A 21,226-nucleotide genomic window follows, 5' to 3' on the forward strand; every position below is an offset into this window, starting at 1 on the left:
GCCTGGGTTACAGCAAGGGAGGAAAGCATGCACCTGGGCTAACAGTTCATTAGGGAACTAAAGATTAATTGCCCACTGAGAAACAAAGGCAACCCCAGGGGTTGCTCAGCAGCGTGTCTGACAACACCTGTATTTAGCTGACATCCACCTGTGCTTATCATATTTAATGATATTTGGTTATTATCCACTTCCTCAATGAACTTTCAGTGAAGTTAGGGGGGGAATTTTAATTTATCTGCTATTTTATTGTCTCATACTTGAGCACATTAGTAAAATAAGGAGCAAGAAATAGCTGAAAACTGCAAAGGGAAGGCTGAGCACACAGTTGAAAATGTCTGAGCTAGCTGACACGTTGGTCTGAGGAGAATATTTGTCTATTGCAATCTTGCACAGTTGTAGAAGTATTTCTGACGGAGAATGATGGAAACAGGTAATGTTACTTTGTGTCACGACTCGATTTGAAAGCATAATACAGGGGGAGTGAGGTCTGTATTATCTAGTGCCTAACCATTATAAGCTCAGGCATTGAAAACAGCTGTTATTTGTAAGATCGGCTTCTCGTACAACTCTGTGGAAGAACAACGCTACGTTTATGATCTCCTCAGCAATGCTGGCTGCGTAACCCGGGCTGCTCTCTGAGGGCGGTGAGAGGCCGCTTCCTGCCCCCGTGAGGAGGCGCGGCGGGGGAACAGGGCCTCGGGCTGACCCTCTCGGCCGGACCCGCGGGGACCGCCCGGCGCAGGCGGAGCTCGGTGTCGCTGGTTTCTTCGCTGAAGAAACGAAACTGAAAGCGGCGGGGTGCAGGGAGAAGTACAGGCGACCATGGCGGGGCAGCGGCCGGGTGCCTTCCCGCTGCTGGTGCGCGGCGACTGGGGCTCCGCCGAGCCGCCGCCCGCCCTGAGGAAGAAGTTGCTCTGCTATTTCCAGAGCCAGAAGCGCTCGGGCGGCGGCGAGTGCGAGCTGCGGGCCGGGACCGGGCCGGGGCATCTCCTCGTCTGCTTCGCCCACCCCGAGGGTGAGCGGCCGGGGCGGGGGAGGGGGCGCTAATGGCCGTTTCCCGCGTGTCGGGGGCGAGGGGGGCGGCCGCCACCCTCCCCTCTCCTTCCCTCACCGGTGCCTGTTGTGTTGGCAGTGAGGCAGCGGGTGCTCGCCCGGCGAGTCCATGAGCTTGACTGGGGACCCAGAGGGCGGCTGTCGCTGCTCGTCACCGAGCTGTCCGCGGACGGCGACGCCGCGCAGGTGAGGCGGACGGCTCTGGGCGGGGAGGGCCGGGGGAGCGGGGCCGTGGGTAACCGCTCTCCTCTCGTTCCGCTTCCAGGAGGTGGGACGGGCCGGCGGGGCCGAAGCGCCAGGTAGGGGTCTGCGTGAAGCGCGGTGCGGGGCTGAAACGTTCGTCCCGGCCTTGCAGGGCTGGGGCTCCGGGCTTGGCCCACCCCGCAGCTCGGCGCTGGCCCAGGGAGGCCGAACGGGAGGAGCGGGGTGGGGGGCGCGGGGAGGCGGCAGAAACCGGTGTCCAGCTATCGAGTGTTTGTACAGGCTGGCGTTGAGCTGTAGTACTCTTGCCCCCCCCCGCCCCCAGCACTAAATTAATTTAATTCCTAAAGCACAGCCCCGAAGTTTAACTCCAAGGCATGCATAAAAACTGAACGAACTAACTTTCTATGCAGTTTTTGCTGTGACTCCAGCTAACATCACATGTGTTCTCCCTGCGGGCCAGAGTTTGCTAATCATACATAGCCTGCTTATCTCTACATGCAAATTACTTATTTGTGCAAATAAAGGTGGCACACAGGTGAAGATTGGCAGTCTGGCAGACAGCGCTGTTATCTTTTGTTTTCTAATTTAGCTGTGTTACTTACTGCTTTAAACTAGCAGGTAGAGATGCCGTGCAGAGTCAGAACACGTCATGTGATAGACACTTTTACAGAAGTGCCTGGTTTCTAACTGCTCTTTCCTCCAGGCGAGGGATGTCCTGGACAGATGTCTTGTTCGACGGGACGATTTTGGTATGAGGATAGTGCTGTAATGCATGGGAGGACCAGCCCACAGTGGTTCATGCAGCATGGCTATGTGCTAGTTTGGTTTTTGACATTATGCCTGAGGCTTTCTTGAGTTTGAAGGATATTTCTGTAACCACATTCAACATACGGTTTGAAAAAAGGAATAGAAGGAAGTCTGTGATTCTGGCAGTATCAAATGAAACTAAATTCAAGCTGGTTTAGCTCCTGGGTCTCCAAGAACATGACCTTTTTCTTCTTGAAGTGTACAGTGACTGATAAAGCATTGTCATCTATCTCTAGTTAATGAACCCCAAGTGTCTCTTCCCACCTGCCAGAATAAGGAGGCTTCTGTGTGCACTCAGCAGGAGAAGACAGGTAAGCATGCCACTTATCAAGCAGAGACCAGTGTATTCTTGCGTTATTGGTTTTCATTGACCTTTATGCTGCGATAGTGCCGTGGTCACCTGGGTGGCTTGTGGTGTTTGTCTAACGTACAAATTGTGATCTCAGGCTAAAATAAGTAATTTTTTTTTCTTTGTATAAGTCCCTTTAGGAAAGTCCCCACTTCATTGGCTGCCTCAGAGAGCTCAGTTCCTTAGGGAGAATATGTAATGGATGCTGAGCTTTCTTCTGGGTAAGGCTGTTGCTACCCAGATCTTCCCAGCTTCCATCAGCCCTGCCAGGGTGACCCGTGATAGAACATCCGTAGCTGTGTACCCCAGGTACACCTGAGCTCCTGTGGCAGCCAGCACGTGTAGAACCGGGGCAACACACAGCACTGGCTGGAACTGTAAAAGGAGAGGGTGCCCAGGCAGAAGAGTGATGGTTCCCTTCATTGGGGATTTGCGAAGAAGCATTCATAGTCGTTACTTCTGCTGTCCTTTCCTAGTGATGAATGGAAGCCTTTTCTCATCAGCTGTTTATATGACAACACAGGTAGTGCTATGCTCAGCTTGTTTAGGATTTAAAGGCTCTTGTAGGGAAAAAAAAACAAACCACTTGAATTACTGTTTATTTGCATATTCTTTTCCCTGATCTTATCTGCACAAAAACTAGTGTGAAAGCTTGGAAGATAATAAGCTTGGGTTTTTTCTTAACTTTTGCCTAAGGCATTAGGGTATGATCTTTCCTTTCAGAATCATGTGAGAAATTGGAAGCAGAAAAAGCAACCTCTAGGAAATCTGTCGTAGTAACCACTGCCTTTGGGAAGGAAATAGAAGATGAGATTGTGGAAATGTACTTTGAAAATAAAAAGAAGTCCGGTGGGGGGACCATCCAATCCTGCGTCAAAAAGGGTCAGCAAATGATCATCACCTTTCAGGATGAGGAAGGTATGATTGTATCTTATGGATGTTACATTACTAAAACTCCCTTTTAAAAATAGGCCTTTGCTGGTGCTGGATCTCTTTGTGCGCGTTCCTTCAGCAGAAATGGCGTAGTATTGCCAAGGAATGACAGGAGGTAAAAGGAGCAAATGTGCCTGTCTATCCAATGCAGATATGGTTTACTGACAGTGTTTATAATAACCCACAGGGAAAGAAGTGGTTCTCTAGACCTCTCCCAAATGCTTGATCAAGGCTCACAGAGAATAATACAGGAGAAATGATGTCAGGAGCACTGCAGAATAAGTAAGCTTTAATTCTAGTTCAGGGGACTGGATAAAGCGTAGTACAGTATTAACTGCAGATCATGGGTAAATACTGTTTTGCTGTATTTTCTTTCATATTCATTTCAATTGCCAGGGTTTTGGAGATTGGGAGGAAAAGAGGTAGTAAATATTACGTATTTGTGTCATGGTTTAACTCGGCTTGCAGCTAAAACAACCATGCAGCCCAGCTGTTCACTCACCACCCCACCACCCCCTGCCCCCAGCAGGATTGGGGAGAGAATCAAAAATGGAAAAAAAAAAAGTAAAACTTGTGGGTTGAGATAAAGACAGTTTAATAGGACAGAAAAGGAAGAGAATAATAATGATAAAAGAGTATACAAAACAAGTGATGAAGAGCACAATTTTTTACCACCTGAAGCCGATGCTCAGCTAGTTCCGGAGCTGCCCTGCCTTGTGGCCAACCCCCCAGTTATACACTGAGCATGATGTCATATGGTATGGAATATCTCTTTGGCCAGTTTGGGTCAGCTGTCCTGGCCATGTCCCCTCCCAGCTTCCTCTGTGTCCCCCATCTTCTCTTTGGTGGTGCAGCATGAGGAGCTGAAAAGTCCTCGACTGCTTGGCAACAACTAAAACCACCAATGTGTTATCAACATTTTCGTCATCCTAAACCCAAAACACAGCACTATACCAGCTGCTAGGAAGAAAATTAACTCTATTCCTGCCAAAACCAGGACAATTTGTAAGACAGAGGTGAATGCTCACCTCTTTGGAGAAAATGATTTTAAAGTAGCCTCAGTTTATCTGTAGTTTTCATATGTTTTCATTTACATTAAAGTGCTGTTGATTTCTTGTTAGCATGTGAAGGATGTATGCAAAAAGAAGAAATTGTCTGTGCAGGAAAAATAGTTAAATATAGTTAAAGGCTTTCCATCCTGCTTATCTTTGTATTTATTTACTATTTATTAGGTATTACTAATCCAGAGAACAGTTTCTTGTGCTTGAGGGCAGTAGAAAGAAGGTAGCATTTACCCCAAAAAGTAACAACTTTTTTTTTTTTTCCTCCCTTTGAGGAGACTGGGCTCGTCTAGATCATAGAGTAGCTTTTATCTGGATCCTAACTTTTGATCTAGTTCTGCTTTATTTCCATTACTTCTGTGATAGGAAAAATATGACTGGCCAGATTTTTAAAGTAGAGTGGAATTTAACATATTGATCTGCTGTGGTGGGAGAGAAAGGGAAGATCACATCTTTGTTTTCCTGTGGAACTAGATGCCCAAGAAGTTTTGCAAAGGAAGCATCACTCAGTGAAGAAAATAGATCTGTTTGTGAAACCATGCCAAGTGGAGGACTCTCAAGAATCCCTGCCTTCCACCATAGTTGTGCTTGAAAATGTGCCAGAGACAGTAAAAGATTGCATGTTAATTATGCTGGTAGAGAACATCAGTGGCTTGTCAGAGGATGATGGTGACTTCAGTGTGGAAATGATACCTGAAATGCATGCTGCTGTGGTTACTTTTACTGGAAATACTGGTAAGGAGTCAGAGCTGCAGATCTCTCTTATTAGCTACTTGTGTGTGTGAGGGAGACTAAACCGGAAATGAATGTTTTCTGTCACAGGTTTAATCTGATACTGTAATTTTAAATGAGGATTTACTCTACTAAAGTTAATGACATACCTTTTATCTGTAAGGTATAGAGGCCAGTGTAAGTCAGAAGAGGGCTAGCTCTGATTTAGATAGTAAACAGAACAGGCAGGACTGAAAAACAAACCATAACTTTACATAAGCAACAAAAGGATGTCTCAGAACAGATCGATGATAAAGGCTCTCCTTGTCAAAAGGTGTTACATGGGTAGTAAGTCTGAATGGGTTTGAGGGATAATTGAACAAGTATGTGGAACAGAGCTTTTTAAGGTTATTAAGTAGACTGCATCAGGCTTGGGAAATCTACTGCACTAAAAAATAGTTGGAGGCTGGGAGAAGATTAGGGAAGCAGCATCTTCTTACAGCTGTTCTCTAGATACCTGCTGTGGCCATTGCTGGAGAGAGGACACTGGGATGGATGCTGGGATGCTGAGGCAAGTCCAGCTATCCTTATGCAGAGTGGCAGCTCTCAGTTATGTGAAGCGTGAAATTAACACCATAAGCTTTGCCTGATGCTGCAATACCAACTAGTTGTTAAGCTACTGTGTGCCCACTGTTGTTTTTTAGCGTCTTTGAAACCATACATTTTCTCTTCTGCCTTATTAATGATTGATGACAAAGGATTCTTCCAGGTGATGGAGAGGTGTCTGCTCCTACTTCTCATCAGTGAGAGGTTGGAAGGACTTCCTGGTTCACTTGTGGTTGATATTATTAACAAATTCCATCCCAGGACATGGGTAACAGTAAGTGGTATGACAAGACCAGATTCAGAAATGATGTAAGCCAATGCCATAGCTGATGTGGAGATAACAGCACTGCATTACCAAGAGAACTGAATTAAACTGGCAGCGGTGAACTGGTTCCAAGATTCTTTCAGTGCCGCTGCACTTGAGTCCTTTTAGGGATAAGGTGATTTTACGTGTGCTTGATTCTGGGTGAGGAGGTGGGACAGGAAAGAGAGAATTCTGTTTTCTGTGTGGAAAAGTTCTAAATCTCTTTAGAAGGTAAAATATGGTGAAAACAAGTTATATGCCACTTTGAGTCAATGTCATGGGAATAGTTGTATTGCTGGTAATATGTAAGAATGAACTGGCTCAGAAATCTTAAAGTTGTAAAGGGATTAGTCTGTGGTATAATGAAATAAAGAAGTTTTTAGTCTCTGAGAAAGTGTAGGGTTTCCTGCTTTAGCAGTCAGAAATTATTTACTTCTCATCTCGTGGTCCAATCCCAAACTTCTGGTGTAACCTTTAGGAAATAAGTGGATCCTTTAAAAACTTAATTGCCTGTTTGCTTGACAGACATAAAAGTGGCTTGACTATCTTTTACTGTGATGATAACAGGAGGAAAAATAGCCAAAAATAGAATGTATTTATCATAAAACTGAAGGAATCCAAATCTAAACTGTTAGCTTACATCTGATCAGTTGTGTATAAAGCCATAAACCCTTCCAGGGTTAAAGAGACCCAGTGCTGCTCAGTAGGAAAACTAGTGACAAATTCTGACTATGGTAGTTGTAGTCAACAATTGTGATCAACCATGTGGTGAATGCTAGATGACAGGCACTGAATATGTGGAAAGAAGTAGCTTTGTGGGCACCTCCAAGTTGATAGATGCTTTGTAATTCAGTGCTTTGGTCAATGCACACAGCAATAGTCTGCTAACATCATAGTAGAAAAGTGACCTAATTTCATCTTGTGGTTTTATTTTTTTTTTTCTTCTCCCTTTTCTTTCTAGCTGCAGGGGAATTTGCTAAAATGCTCAATCAAAACCACAGAGCAAAGCAACAAAATATTACTGCACGGTGCCTTGAGCTAACAAAAAGCGTTAGGGTTGAAAATATACCACCTAACATATCCACTGACTATATAACCATCTACTTTGAAAATAAGAAGAACGGAGGTGCGCAAGTGGTGGATGTTCAACAGCTGCCTGATGAAGATGCAGCTATCATTACTTTCAGTGACCATAAAGGTAAAGCAGAAATACAAAGCCCTTATTTCTTTGAGATCCCTTCCCTTAAAGATCAAAATGTGGATTTTCTAGAGAAATGCCTACTTTGCCTTCATAAAACAGCAGATCTGGTGCTTTCTCAGCAGGTCTCTGCTAACTGGAGTGCAAGCTTAAGTTTTGGACCAGCTGGGCATGGGGCATAGATTTTTTTTTCCTTTTATGCACAGTTTATTTCACCCAGATCTTGATCCTTACAGAGTTTGAGTTCAACAGAGAAAGCACAGCCCCACATAGTGCAGGAGACTTCTCCCCACCGCCTTCACCACCAGCTGCCCCATGGCAATGTGAGCTGTTTGGCTCGTCTGAGGATGATTTCTTGGACAGTTTTTTGGGCAGAGAGCAGGTGCTGTGGCTTGTCCAGCTAGTGGAAGAAACATGAGCATCTCTGGAAGGTGGAGGGCAAGGGGGAAGCTGGAGACATTACAGTGAAGGGGAGAGCTGAAAGGAAGTTGAAGAAAATAGATGCTTTTTTTTGGGGGGGAAAGGGAGGAGCTGTGATGTGATACTGCTGAGTAACAGCCCAGACAACTACCAAGTACCATATATAACAGAAGTGGGGGCAGAGACAGCGCTGTGCGTGCCTCCCCCTGGAGTGGACAGTGTTGGTTCTTAACTGTCTCCCTCTAACTTGGTTTCTGGCATTTAAAACCAGTAACTCTTCAATAATTTGAAATTATTTCTATCTGGGAAGGGGAGAAAATGAATGTAAAACTATTCTTAGACATAATAATCATTATTTGTAGAAAAGAAAGTTTAAAAAAAAACCCCAGAAGATCTTTCATTTTAAGTGTTAGCATTAATTGTTTGGGATTTTGTTTGTTTGTTTTAGACATAACCAATATCTTGGCAAAGCAGCATTCGCTCAACAAAATGCCAGTCTCTGTCTATCCTTACTACACCTCGCTGGGAACAGCTCTATATGGAAAGGAAGGGCCACAAGTAAAGATGCCAGATCCAATTACATTGCCTCTGGATCCGCATATCTGGTGTTACTTGCTGAGAAATAATAGGCTAATTGAGGCAATAAGTTGTGAAATGGCAAAGTGTAATTGTGTACTAACATGGCCTGAACCGCGCTGTGCAGACCCAGAAGTTATTTTGCATCCTTCATCTACTTTGTCTGTGCAGAAGAGATTACTCTCTCGATTGACCAAGACATGGAATGAAAATGTTTCCACAGCATTTTCACATAGCATATCGAAGTACAAAGCAATTAAATGTCAAGGAAGCAGAGAGGTATGGGAAGCAGTTAGAAACAGCTTTACACACAATGAAGTTCTGGTAATCCCATGTGTTTCCGAGGATTTACTTGTTCTAGTTGGTGAAAAAGAAATTGTGAACAATGTTGCACCAGAACTGAAGTTCCTGTTGGAAAAGGCCACCAGAGAAATTGAAAGAGAAAAGCAAAGAACTGAAGAAATGGTGGTAATGAGTCCAGGGGAATATGCAATTTTACAGACTACTGGTTTTGAAGAAAAAGTTTGTACGGAGTTCCCAGCCTTAAAGATAACTTACGATTATTTGCAGAAGATAATTAACCTGTGTGGGGTGCCTGAGGAAGTTTATAAAGTAAAAGGAGAAATATTAGATAATATGCGCAAGATGGCAGAGAAAACACTTGATATCCACCCTTATATTTTCCAATTTTTAGAGCATATTGATAATGAAACCCTGTCACAGAGCCTGTTTATGTCAAAACAAATTAATGCCTTTTATGAGCTTGGCACAGGAGCTATCATCTTGAAAGGGAGTACTCCTGAAGATCTCCTAAAAGCGGAAGAAGAAATAAAGAAGGAACTGGACTATAAAAGCATTGCTTTGGAGGATGAGTCAGTCCTCCAGAAGAAGGAATGGAGCATGCTTACCAAGCAAAACTGTTCTACTGAAGCTGTAAATGTCACTCAGACAGCGAATCAGGTCATCATTGCTGGTTTTTCTCAAGCAGTAGCAAAAGCCTTTGAGGAACTTTTTAACTTTATAGATGAAAACACATATGAAGAAAAGGTTATCGGAGGAAAGCCTATGGCAGTCATAATGTTTTTTGAGAAAGAGAAGACCAATGTTTGGGGTGACTTACAGAATAGAGGCGTGAAAGTTGACTTTCGCACACAGAACAAATGTAGAGTTATATCCTTGAGTGGGCCAAGAAGAGAAGTGCTGAAGGGAGTCACCTTAGTTGAGCAAGTTCTGTCCAGCCTGCATTATAAGCGTGTGGTAATTAAAGAGCCAGGAGCAAGGTCGTATTTCAAAGAGCGAGAACCCTTTTTTGCCGCTAGTGCAAAACAAGACTTTAAGTGTCTAGTTAGGCTGGAAGAGCAGTCAGAACAACAGCTGGAAGAACAGCAAGACCACAGTAATATAAGCAAGCCCTATAAGCAGGTGACCATGGGTGGAATTGTAATAGGGGTTTATAAAGCTGACTTGTGCACTTATCCTGTTGATATTGTGGTAAACGCATCTAATGAAGACTTAAAACACATCGGTGGCCTTGCTGAGGCACTGTTAAAAGCGGCCGGTCCAGAGCTGCAACAGGAGTGTGACGAGCTGGTGAGGAAGAATGGGCATTTGCAGCCTGGGTGTGCCGTTATCACAGGCGCTGGGAAACTCCCCTGCAAGAATGTCATTCATGCTGTTGGGCCCAGGTGGAGCAAGCTTGAAGCAGAAAAGTGCGTGTACTTGTTAAGAAAGACAGTGAAGAAAAGTCTACAACTAGCTGAAACATACAATCATCGTTCTATAGCTCTACCTGCTATAAGTGGAGGGATTTTTGGCTTCCCGCTGGAACTGTGTACGTATTCCATTGTATCCTCCATCAAGGAGACCTTGGAAGAATCCATGGGGGACAGCAGCTTAAAGGAGGTTCATCTTGTGGATTTTGCAGAGATTAACATTCAGGCTTTCATCAAGGCACTGACAGAAGTGTTTTCGGATCGTTCACCTTCCTGCAGGTCACTGCATCAGACAAGTACAGCTCATCAGCCTAGGAAAAGCAAAATTACTCAAAGTAGTGAGAACCTCCCATTGGTAACAACTGAGGAAGGCCTTGACATCATGCTGAAAAAAGGAAGCATTGAAGATGCTACAGTAAGTGTTTTAAATTACCTGCTTTTAAAATATCAAGTGGGTTTTTTTGGTGTTTTTGTTTTTAAAAAACAAATGCAAAACCAAAACCTGGCTAACCTTAGATCACCATCTGTAATTAGCAATGTAACGTGTTTGACAACTTATTGAAATTAGCTCTCACTGCTGACAATAAGAATTGCTGTTAGATGAGTGTCTTACGTAGCATTGCGTTTTGTCAGCTACTAACACAGGCACACAGATCCCCATGGTACACAGTGCATTACAGTTTAGCAGAAGCAACTGGGGTCAGCAAGAGTGGTGGTCAGCAAGAGTGGTGGTTCTGGGCTCCAAACCCCCCTGACCTTACCTTGCTAGGCAGGAACCACCTGCACACAGCATTGACCTTCCCAGAAATCCTGATTACAGGAGTGTGGTACTAGTGCAAAAGCAAAAGAGGGTGTTCAGTGTTGGTTAACATGAGTGCCCTGCCATGTGAGAGCAGCTGGGCTGCTTCCAGATCCACTGTGGTGCTGAGGCAGCAGAGCTGTGCACCTCTGAGTCCTGGGCCCAGCACCCCTCTGGTTCTCCCTGCATCTGTAGTATATCAATCTGGGGAACTATTACCCATTATGTCACTGGTGAACAGTGGCACGCAATGTGCAGTTGCTATTGCATTTCCTATGGAGAACCAACTTCACTAATTGATTTCCAGTTGCCTCCAGTATTGAATTGCTGTTAGCTGGCTGATAGCTACTTTACTGGGATCACCAATACTGGAAGCAACTCCTTTCAGAACCCTTTCCATAGTGGCCAGCAAATCCTTTCAGGAGTGGATGATTCCCACAGCTTGTGCATGCAGCTCCTCTGGTTGGTCAGGGCAGAATATAGAGGAGCTGAACATAGTGCTTGACGTAATGTTCATAGCCCTTTGTATTTCTCTCCCTTCTAAGTTACTGCTTTGCTCACTTCTTTCTCCTTAGCTTTCCTCCAGTCTTGTTTGTTTTCAGCTTCTCCTTTTTCTCTAGACCAGTCCTGTATGGAAGGTCCTGCTTACCTCAGTGAACACAGATTTTTGGTCTGCAAGCTTCTCTTGGAGAATAAACTTGCGTAAAAGTTTTTCAAATGGAAGTAGAATGAGTAGACTAGAAATGCAGAACTTTAAGTTTCTCCTGCTGGCTTTAAATTAATTTCACTGTTAACTCAGCTTTTGCGTGGCTATGGGCAGGCTCATGGTGTTAGAACAGAGCATAACTTTTCTGATTTATTCCAGAACTTTGTTCACTCTCGGATTGCTGTCCTAAACATTTACATTGTAAATCAGCAGATAGGCTATATTTGATTAATCAGTGCAAAATTTAAACTTGATGCTTAAAAGACTTGATACTTAAAAGCTAGAGTCTTTGCTTGCGTGTTTTTCAGACAGACATTGTTGTCATCAGTGTTAGCAAAGATCTCCAGCTTCGTAATGGGCCACTCTCTAAAGCCTTGCTAAGCAAGGCAGGGCAAATGCTTCAGATGGGCTTAGAAGAAGGCGGCCGACAAAAAACACCTCAGGAAGGATCTGTGTTGAAAACAGAAGGTTACAATCTAGGTTGCAGTGTTGTGCTTCATGCTGTCGTACCTGCGTGGTCCCAGAGACACACATCTGCAAAGGTTGGTTTAAGGGGTTTTATTTGCCTGAACTGTAATTTGACTGGGCTTTATAATGGGTTTAATGCCACTTTGCCTTTGAAATGGGGGACAGTGTCATAGGAGATGAGAGAGTTTGGCCTGTTCTTTTTTTAACTGTGTGGCCAGTCCCTTGTTGACTAATATATTCCTTGTGATGTATGCAATTATTGTGTTTTAATACCAAGAGATATCTAAAAGGGAAAGTGCTACATTGCACATACTGGAAAAATATTACTTTCAGTAATTGAAAAAAATAATTGTGCTTTACAGGTCTTGGGCAACATCATCACAAAATGCCTGGAAATTGCTGAGGAGCTATCTTTAAAGTCAATTACTTTCCCAGCGATTGGGACAGGGAATTTAGGATTCCCAAGGCCTGTTGTTGCTAAATTACTGTTTGACAAGGTGTTTGAATTCAGTAGTAAAAACAGAGTAAATTCTCTTGAGGAAGTTCATTTTCTGTTGCATCCAAAAGATACAGCTAATATTCAGGTGAGTTACCATGGTTTTCTGTCTCTGTTATATGCTGATTTATTTGAGTCTATCTCATGATACTTGGCTATTTGATGATCTCCAAAGAATCCACAGGATGCTTGTTCTTATACTAAAGAAAAAGTTTGCTGGCAGTCTCTTTTCTCTGTACAGAAAGTTCTCTTTTTGGTTCTATCCCTCATAGTCACCTGCCTGTCTTGTACAGCACTGCTCCCTTTCTGTCCTTTTCTGTTCCCTCGCAATAATACAGACAAAAGTGTAATTAGTCTTTATCTCATAAACTCACCTAATTCTTCAGTACATAGGACTTGCCTATGGATAAATTTGCTGCAGCTCCTGCATAGATGCCTTCACTCTTGGAAAAAGAAGTGCTTTCAATGGAGTGCTAATGTCTTTCTAGGAAGAATAATTATGCTATTTATCAATTCTGTCTGTTGCTCACACTGAATAATGTTGCTTTCTGAGAACAACAGTGTATCAAGAATTGCCACCAGCATTATGGCAGATAGTATGAAGTAATTTGCGTTAAGCTCTTTCTATATGTTCTTTAATTTACTTTTCAAACCTTTATTGCTACTGTGTAATCTAAAGACTTCTACCGGGATTGATTGTAATTTCCTTCTTTAGGAATTTTCAGGTGAACTTGAGAGCAGGTGTAGAAATAATGTAGATGCTAAAGTGCAGAAGACTTCTCCAAATAAGGCTAGCCAAGGCACAGGTAAGCTTGTTTCACAGAAGTTGTGTGCCCAGTGATTTTTTTTTTTTTTTTATTATTATTCTTTTAAGTATTCCAGGCAATGCCTTCATTATGGATGTTTAGATATTTGTTTGGTGAGCATGTTGTTGCCAAATTCCAAGTAACAGTAAGTGGCTGCTGTAGTATTTTCAGGTTGAGTGTCTGTAATGTCCAAAACAGTGTTGGAGATGCTAAGAAAAAAAAAATGTACCTGTGATTCATTATCTGGATAGTGTCCCTCCAAATCGGGACAGCAGAAGGTATCATGTGCTGAGGGCACAAGTAGGGCTTTGTCTCTTATTGCTTCAGCACTTGATTAGATTGTGAACAGTCAATTATCTGTCCTGGAAAGGCAGGTGAGATCCTGGTTATATGTCTTAAAGTGGCCTCTTTAGAATACTCTTAAATCTTTTACACATTCAGATGAATAGCAAAAACCAAACTAAATCTTTGGTGTTATCCAGCCTAATGGAACTGCAGAGTGTAGAAAATGAGTTATACATTGAAAACTTAATCAAGTTTTTACAAATAACGCATAGGTAAAATGTTCCTGCAATGCAGTAGAGAACCTGCCTGAAAACTCTGTGATACAGAGGAGCAAGGGAGTGTGACTTGGAAAGTTCGCTGCTCTCTTACCTTGGAGTTTTGCAAAGGCTTATATAGTAAAATGTCACAAAGTAGTGTCTGTATACCAAGTATGCAGCAAAACAAGTTTTTTCTGCCATTTCGGCATGAATAGCAATGATGGGAATAGGTGAAGGTTGATCAGAGACTCCTGTGAGAAGGAGTGATTTTCAGTTAATGTGGCAGGCAGTCCTCTTCACAGGCTGAGTCTGAAGGCAAACTGTGGTCTCTGTAGGCATTGTGCCCATTAACATGTCCCTTATCTCTTACCTCATCGCTCCCTTCTGCTCAGAGTCTGTATTTCCTTCCTGCAGCTTTCTCCGGTACCTCTTCAACCCCAGCACAGGATGCACATGAAATAACAATTGGCTCCGTCGTGTTCCAGGTGGCGGAAGGCGATATTACCAAGGAAGAGGGAGATGTCATTGTAAACATAACAAACCAAAACTTCAAACTCAAAACAGGTATTTTAGTTGGTATTATGTGTGAAAACAGAACGTGTGGTTGGAAGGGCTGCATAAGGAGAGTAGGAAGTTGGGTTTTTTGGGGTTTTTTTTCAATGTTTCAAACCCTGTTGTTTCACAACGCGGCTTTATGTTTTGCTTCTTAGGGTACGAAGGTTCAATTAGGAAGTGTCTGAAACTTTCTTTTTCTTGTTAATCTATGTTACAGGATAGCATGTTTAAGGCTCTTGCAGAAAGGAAACCCAGTCATTCTAATTTTTTAATAGAATCTTTTTATAGGACATCTCTCAGACTAAAGGAGAAGACAAACATCAGTGAGGTTTTGACCTCAGTGAAACTTGTTATATACTTTAGACATCACTTTGAATTGAAAAGCATAAGCCTAAAATTTAGGCAACAGTGCTTTTCAATTATAACGTTTACCGTTATCAGGATTGAGATATTTTAGATACTATGTGGTACACAGTTCTGCCTCAGATGGAATTTTAATGGCATTAACAGTAGTAACAGTGTCTTCATGTATCTCTTCTCATTTAAGGTGTCTCTAGAGCAATTCTGAACGGTGCTGGAAAAGCAGTTGAAGATGAATGTGCTCAACTAGGTACAACACTTCTGACCTCCTCTCTGAAGGTGTTCATGCATGACAGAATCTGTGGGAATACTTTCTCAGTGCCTACCATACATCCATCTGTATTATGCACTGTTACATCAGCTAGTTTTTTTTATCAGTTAATGCGATGTTTGTAAAACATCTAATGAGGGAAGGAAAAGAAAAATCTTCAAGACGAGAGGGCTTCTAAGCATATGTAAAGAACTAAGTGTATTCATTATTGCATCTTCTTATTCCAGTAAAGCTTTCTATGATAAAAAAAAAAATTGAGTCTACATCAAACAGAGCCATAAGGGATGGTGTTGGCAGAAAATAGAGAAGCCATACCTCACTGGAAGCAACTGTCTACCTGTAACTCCTTTTGTCGTTCCTGAGTGAGAAAATGTTTGCGAATGGCTTAACTAGCAACCCACTACCACATCCTCTGTGTGACCAAGAAGGAAAATCAGTGAAGTTGGGTTCCTGCCTCAGAAGAGGCATTTATTTGTAGACCAAATTCAGCAAATATAATGAATGAGGAGTAAAGATAGACAAGTAGGTGGTTTAAAACCATAGAAAATAAGGGAAGTAGGAAAGATGCTGATGTGCAGGTCAGCTTGGAAGACCAACCAAAGGAAAATAATTATGTGGAGGAGATAAGATGTAAACCTCTGTTGCACAGACCAAGAGGGTAATTCAGGCTCGGCAGCCTGAGGGTAGATGGCGCGCACGTGTGTGTGTGTGTGTGTGTGTGTGAAGACAGCGTAGTACTAGTCTGCATGAAGTTTTCCAAGTCTGCAGAGCAAACTTGACAAATAAAGGCGCACACAAAATTTATTTGCCAAACGAGGCAAATACTTTACAAACATAAAGTGAATCCCTGTGCCTTGAAAGTGAAAATAGAGAGAGGGGGTTGCACAGTTTGTGGAAGGAGACTTGAAGCTTATCCTGCAGCATATTTGTCATCACTTCTTATCTCCTAATGAGGAGTAGTACACATCTATATTGTGGCTAATTGTGGATTGATTACATTCTTCTGCTTATGTTTCAGCCTCACAACCTCACAAGGGCTATATCACCACCCAAGCGGGAAGCCTGCCATGCAAAAAAATAATTCATTTTGTTGCCCATGATGATATCAAGATGCTAGTCTCCACAGTGCTTCAGGAGTGTGAATTACAGCAGTACACCTCTGTTGCCTTCCCAGCAATTGGAACAGGTCTGTCTTCCCTTTTTGAAATGAAGCACATGTGATTCTGCTGATCTCAGGGTTCAAGCGATGAGTTGGGTTTATCTGAAGGGGTTATTCTTTGGTGAAAATATATTCAGAAACTTTAAAACTGTTATTAGAAGGTTATGAAGACCTAGAAAGCTTCACTCCTTGCAGTCAGTTAGCATGTAAAGAATACGAGTGCTCTAGAGCTGACGCTTTGTTGCAAACAAGGATTCAAAGGTACGTCTGTACTTCCTGGAGAACCATAAATATCTGTCACAGCAGCCTGATATGTGTGGGCACCTCATCAGAGAGTATCCAGGGAGCTACTTCTCTATTGCTGAAACTGGTAGATGATGCAACTGTGGCTAGCAGCTGCACAAGTGGGGTTGATACGGATGGAATGTGAACCTGTCAAAAAGGCCAGATTGTACCTTTTTCTTCTGTTGCTATTTTCAGTTAGTTCAGCAGAAATTCCTAGAGTCAGAGAATCCAGAACTGGGGCCCATGCATGCAGGGACCTCTTGCATCAATAAAACTAGATCTGCTTTTTGGGCAAACAGTTGGCTACTGGGCCATTGAGCATCAAGCCTGTGGCCTATTAGGTAACGAAGCCATATTTTCTACATCATAACCTGATCAGTCACCATGTCAACAAAAGTAAACTTCCTTTTTTCCCTTGCTGGAAAGGTGGTCTTGAACCTCCTTTTCCTGGTAAATAGAAACCTTTCCTAATTGCCACCCTGAAGTTATTTCTGACCTGTTTATGATCCAAGTGATTGTGGGTGTGTTCATAACTGTTCTTTGAAAGATGCTTTAACCATTTGTGACAGTTGTTATTAACACATTTTAAAGGTAAAATGTTTATAACTTGTTTCAGGTGAGGCAGGCCGTGATCCAGCTCTAGTAGCTGATGACATGCTAGATGCAGTAACTGGCTTTGCAAGAAGTAAGTTGGCTCCATCTGTGAAAACTATTAAAGTTGTCATCTTTCAGCCACATCTGCTGAATGTGTTCCTTACAAGCATGCAGAAAAGAGAAAATCCTCCTAAATCAGTAGCCAAATCATTTCTTTCCAAGTTCACGTGTAAGTAGATGTCACTTAAATACAGGTGTTAGATCAATCTGTTTAGCACCAGCTGGCAATGGTTAATAATAACTACAATATTTGTGTATTCCAATGTAGCATTCTGGAACTCTGAGAAACAGCCCCCAAAAGAAAGAAAAAAAGCAGTTTTGGAAAAGAAAATCGACATGGCTGTTGCGCAGATTTGTGGTGAAAACAAAAAGAAAGTGGAAGAAGCTGAAAGCTGGTTAAAAAGTGCAATTTTGAAGGAACAGTTTCAAAGAGAAATCATAGATGAGTCTATCTTTCATTTCGGTGAAGCGGAGAGCGAGGAACTGCATGCCCTACAAAAGAAATTAAAAATTGCTCTTCATTTGGATGGTAACTCTATTCGAATTTCAGGTGTTGCAAAAGACGTCTGGATTGCTTATTCGGCTGTTCAAGAAATGATCCACAAGGTAAAAGCTGCTAAACAGGAAGAGATCAGAGCAGAACTCTTACAAAACTTAATTGAGTGGAAATATTTTGGAAAGGATTCCTATGTGCCCTTCAACAGTCTCACAAATATGCACTTGGAAAATGCTTTCTTGGGAAAACAGAAAGATATTTCAGTCATCATTGATGGGAAAAAATACACAGTGGATATAGAAGGTAGATGTGCTGTGGATGACCAAGGAGAACGTATAACCATTTTACGTGTTGATAAATCTGAAGGTAAGTAAAAGCATCTTGACAAACTGACATTCCCACGTTAAAACCAAATTGCATCCAGCCTAGTAAGAGTAAAAAATGGTAAGAATATGCAAAATATTGTTAGGAGCTTTGTGCAGGTCCATTTCTGGAGAATGTAGAAAGGAACTGAATTGGGAAACAAAAAGACAGGAATCTGCAGTTGTTTAATTTTTTTTTTTGAAATGTAGGTGTTTTTTTGAACACTTTGAAATGTTCAGAGGTTCTTTACAGGCTTACTAGCAAGAATTAGATGTTTGTAGCAGTTGTCATTCTAAATTGCAGCTCGCTTCTGTTCTTGAGATGTACCCTCTTCCATTTACCAGAAGTAAATACAATATACATATTGTATAAGTAAATACAATATCCTTTACAATATAAGGAGCTATCTTTTTCTTACTCATCCGTACAGGACTTTTCCGAGTGTATTATTTTTCTTTGTCCTGCTGTGACTCAGTTTTATAGGGACACATATTATATGTTAATGGGAACAACTTTTTCTGTCCACACTTGAAAGCGAAAGTGGACAGGTTTAAGTAACTGTGCAGCTCCCAGTGTCTTAGTGATGCCTCCTGCACATATTTTCAGATTTTTATTTTTTGTTCTCTTACCAAACAATGTCACTTATTAAAAGGGTTTCCTACTTGTAATTGAGGGAACCTATAATGCTGGATGTCTGTAGCATATGCATCAGTCAGTGTTACTGTTTGATAATACAGCTAGATACTAGGCCTCGTGTGAAATGAAAGAAGGGAAGACTTCTGCTTTTCAGGTGGAGAGTATATTCTTGAACTTTTTAATTTAAAACCTTCCTTGTTCAGAGGCTTTGCTCCTAGTTGATGAGAATTAACTACCTGGTATTTCTGCATTTGCTCCATGTCCTTAAAAACTTGATTTGCAGGAAAAGCTACTGGTAAAAGATGCTGCAAAGGATCCCTCTTGAGCTGTGAAGAACAGATTTGTCTAGGAACTACCAATTCAGGCACATCAATTGCCAGTGCAGTGGCGAACTAGAAACTACAGCGCCCCAATCCTGTGGTAAAAGACCCATGGAATACTCTTGGCTGACAAAGACCAGTAGACACTAGTGATAAGCTAGATGTATTGGCATTTAGAAGAGTTTGTAGCAGGGCACGTTTCATTTTAAGCAGAGGATTTGGGTAAATATGACTCTGTTTCTTCTGCAGATCAAGAGTCAACAGTGCTCCCTGCAACGTGGGACGATATGCAAAACCAGCGACTCAAAATAGTGCAACTAAAACCAGAAACAAGAGAATATAGAGATGTGCAGGAAAGGTTTCTAAAGACCTGTCAGCCATTCAAAATTGAAAAGGTAAAAGCATGTCATCATTTCCGAGTGTAAATACTTTGATAACAAGTGATGAAGAATATTAATAACAATGGAAAAATAAATTCCACTGGGATTTCTGAATTGGGCAAGTTTTTATGGCTGTCACTAATTTTAATCAGCATCAGTTTAATGTTGCTGTTAAGATATTTGCAGCGAGTCTTAAGCAGTCACTTCTTCAGCGCCCAGTGAGACTGCTCTTTCTTTAAATCACTTTTGCTGTACTAGAGCACAGCATTTGCTTGCTTAAGCCATGTGTGCTTTGCAGGTAGGCAAGTCATCTATGCCCCAGAAACCTGTGAAACAGTCTTATATTATTTCCCATGGAGTCTTTTTGTCATGTTTTGGGCTGGTTTCTGCTGTCTGTCATGCCAAAGTTTGGAGTGATTTGACTAATTTATTTCATAATCTGGTATACATGCATTGGAGCTAGGAAGAGAATCTTGAAAGCAAATTGAATTGTTGATACACTGGTGTTTTTCATGACAGCAACCTAGAGAAAATTAATGTGTCTTACTTCCAAATTTTGCAGATTGAAAGGGTACAGAACCCATTTTTTTGGAAGGCCTACCAAATAAAAAAGCGTGAAATGGATAACAAAAATGGCAACAGAAATAATGAGAGGCTTCTGTTTCATGGGACAAGTAAGGAGTCATTAACCTTAATTAACGAGCGTGGATTTAACCGGAGCTATGCTGGAATGCACGGTAATGTGAATTTCAAAACAACTCTTGTTTTTCTGAATAGGGCTAGGCCTGGTTTGCCATGCCATCTGTACAGTCCTGCCTTGTATGCAAAATTATTTGTTTTGTTAAATCTCCCTATTGCAAATAAAAAGCAAAAATGTCAAGAGATTCCCAGGCTCTGTAGATGGCGATAAGTGAGTGCTGCTACTGATACGCTCACAAACATTTGTTTTTCTGACTACAGCTGCAAACTTTGGAAATGGAACATACTTTGCTGTGAACGCCAGCTATTCTGCCAGTGACACCTACTCTAAACCTGATGTGGATGGGAAGAAGTACATGTACTTGGCTCGAGTCCTTGTTGGAGAATATTCTTTGGGGAGAAAAGGATCAATTACTCCAGCAGCAAAAAATGCTAGTAACTCTATCGATCTGTTTGATAGTTCAACTGATAATGTGAATCAGCCGTCCATGTTCATCATATTTAATGACATTCAAGCTTACCCAGAATACCTTATCACTTTCACTAGATAAGCATTTTGGTTGCAGTGAAGACTGAAAGATGTGCAGTCTTTGTGTAGGTCAGAAACACATAACAAAATATACAATGAAAATAGTAAATGGTTTTATAAAATTAATTTCTTAAAGCTTGGTTACATTTAAGCAACCTCTGGCACTTTTTGATAGCACTGAACTAGATGGCTTGTTTACACTTGAAGTAGCTGAGCATATTTAACACCTGGGCTCAGCCACTCACGGCTTGATGTTGCATTCCTGATGGCTTCCTACACTCTGTCAATGACAATCTGCATCATTGATTATCATACAGCGGTTTCAATAAAAGAACTAATTGTAGTTAATGGCTTGTGTTTGTCTAAACTTCTCTGAACATTTAGCATTAGTTTTCAGCCCATGAACTTCAATGAAGTTGACATCTCAAATACGGATTTGCTTGTTTTTAATACAATAACCCAGGTTAACAAGAGGTTCTACGGAAGGTTATTGAAGTTGCCTGAGTTACTTATATGTAGCCTAAGAGAGACAGGAAAGTAAATTTTGAGAAGGTGTTTCTGCTGTCAAATACCAGCTGCAACAACCTTCCTGTTAGAAGAGCAAAGAAAAGCGCAGTGGGGTTGGGGGGGGTTGCTAAGGCTTAAATAAATAGGTTATCTCAAGGGGGTGACCATTAGCAAGCCAAAGTTCAGAGTTCCAAGCAAAGTAACATCATCTTCTTTGTAGCATGTTGATGGAATATAAAAATGTCTGTCTTAGCTACTGTA

General features: G+C 41.9%; 1 protein-coding gene across 2 annotated transcripts; it reads left to right on the top strand.

The window, feature by feature from the left end:
* The first annotated feature begins 677 nt into the window (after positions 1 to 677).
* LOC129207759 (protein mono-ADP-ribosyltransferase PARP14-like) lies at positions 678 to 20,803 on the top strand. Of its 2 annotated transcripts, XM_054829140.1 has the most exons (19): positions 688 to 1,015; positions 1,133 to 1,239; positions 1,319 to 1,352; positions 2,301 to 2,375; positions 3,137 to 3,331; positions 4,882 to 5,142; positions 6,990 to 7,226; positions 8,095 to 10,349; positions 11,748 to 11,981; positions 12,270 to 12,491; positions 13,119 to 13,209; positions 14,166 to 14,315; positions 14,854 to 14,916; positions 15,956 to 16,123; positions 16,998 to 17,204; positions 17,304 to 17,897; positions 19,100 to 19,245; positions 19,793 to 19,967; positions 20,191 to 20,803. In XM_054829140.1, the coding sequence occupies exons 1-19, from the start codon at positions 823 to 825 to the stop codon at positions 20,478 to 20,480; spliced, it is 5,697 nt and encodes a 1,898-aa protein (XP_054685115.1). In that variant the 5' UTR covers positions 688 to 822; the 3' UTR covers positions 20,481 to 20,803. The 2 variants fall into 2 exon arrangements, with proteins under 2 accessions (XP_054685116.1, XP_054685115.1); XM_054829141.1 differs by lacking the exon at positions 11,748 to 11,981 and having other exon boundaries at positions 678 to 1,015.
* The last annotated feature ends 423 nt before the right edge of the window (positions 20,804 to 21,226 follow it).

The sequence above is a fragment of the Grus americana genome, chromosome 6, assembly GCF_028858705.1.
Source record: "Grus americana isolate bGruAme1 chromosome 6, bGruAme1.mat, whole genome shotgun sequence".
Taxonomy (NCBI): Eukaryota; Metazoa; Chordata; class Aves; order Gruiformes; family Gruidae; genus Grus; species Grus americana.

Coding starts and splice junctions, on each gene's coding strand:
- LOC129207759 (XM_054829140.1), top strand. CDS start 823: ATGGCGGGGCAGCGGCCGGGTGCCTTCCCGCTGCTGGTGCGCGGCGAC. Junction 14,917..15,955: donor AGATGAATGTGCTCAACTAG/GTACAACACTTC, acceptor CTTATGTTTCAG/CCTCACAACCTCACAAGGGC. Junction 19,246..19,792: donor AGCCATTCAAAATTGAAAAG/GTAAAAGCATGT, acceptor CAAATTTTGCAG/ATTGAAAGGGTACAGAACCC.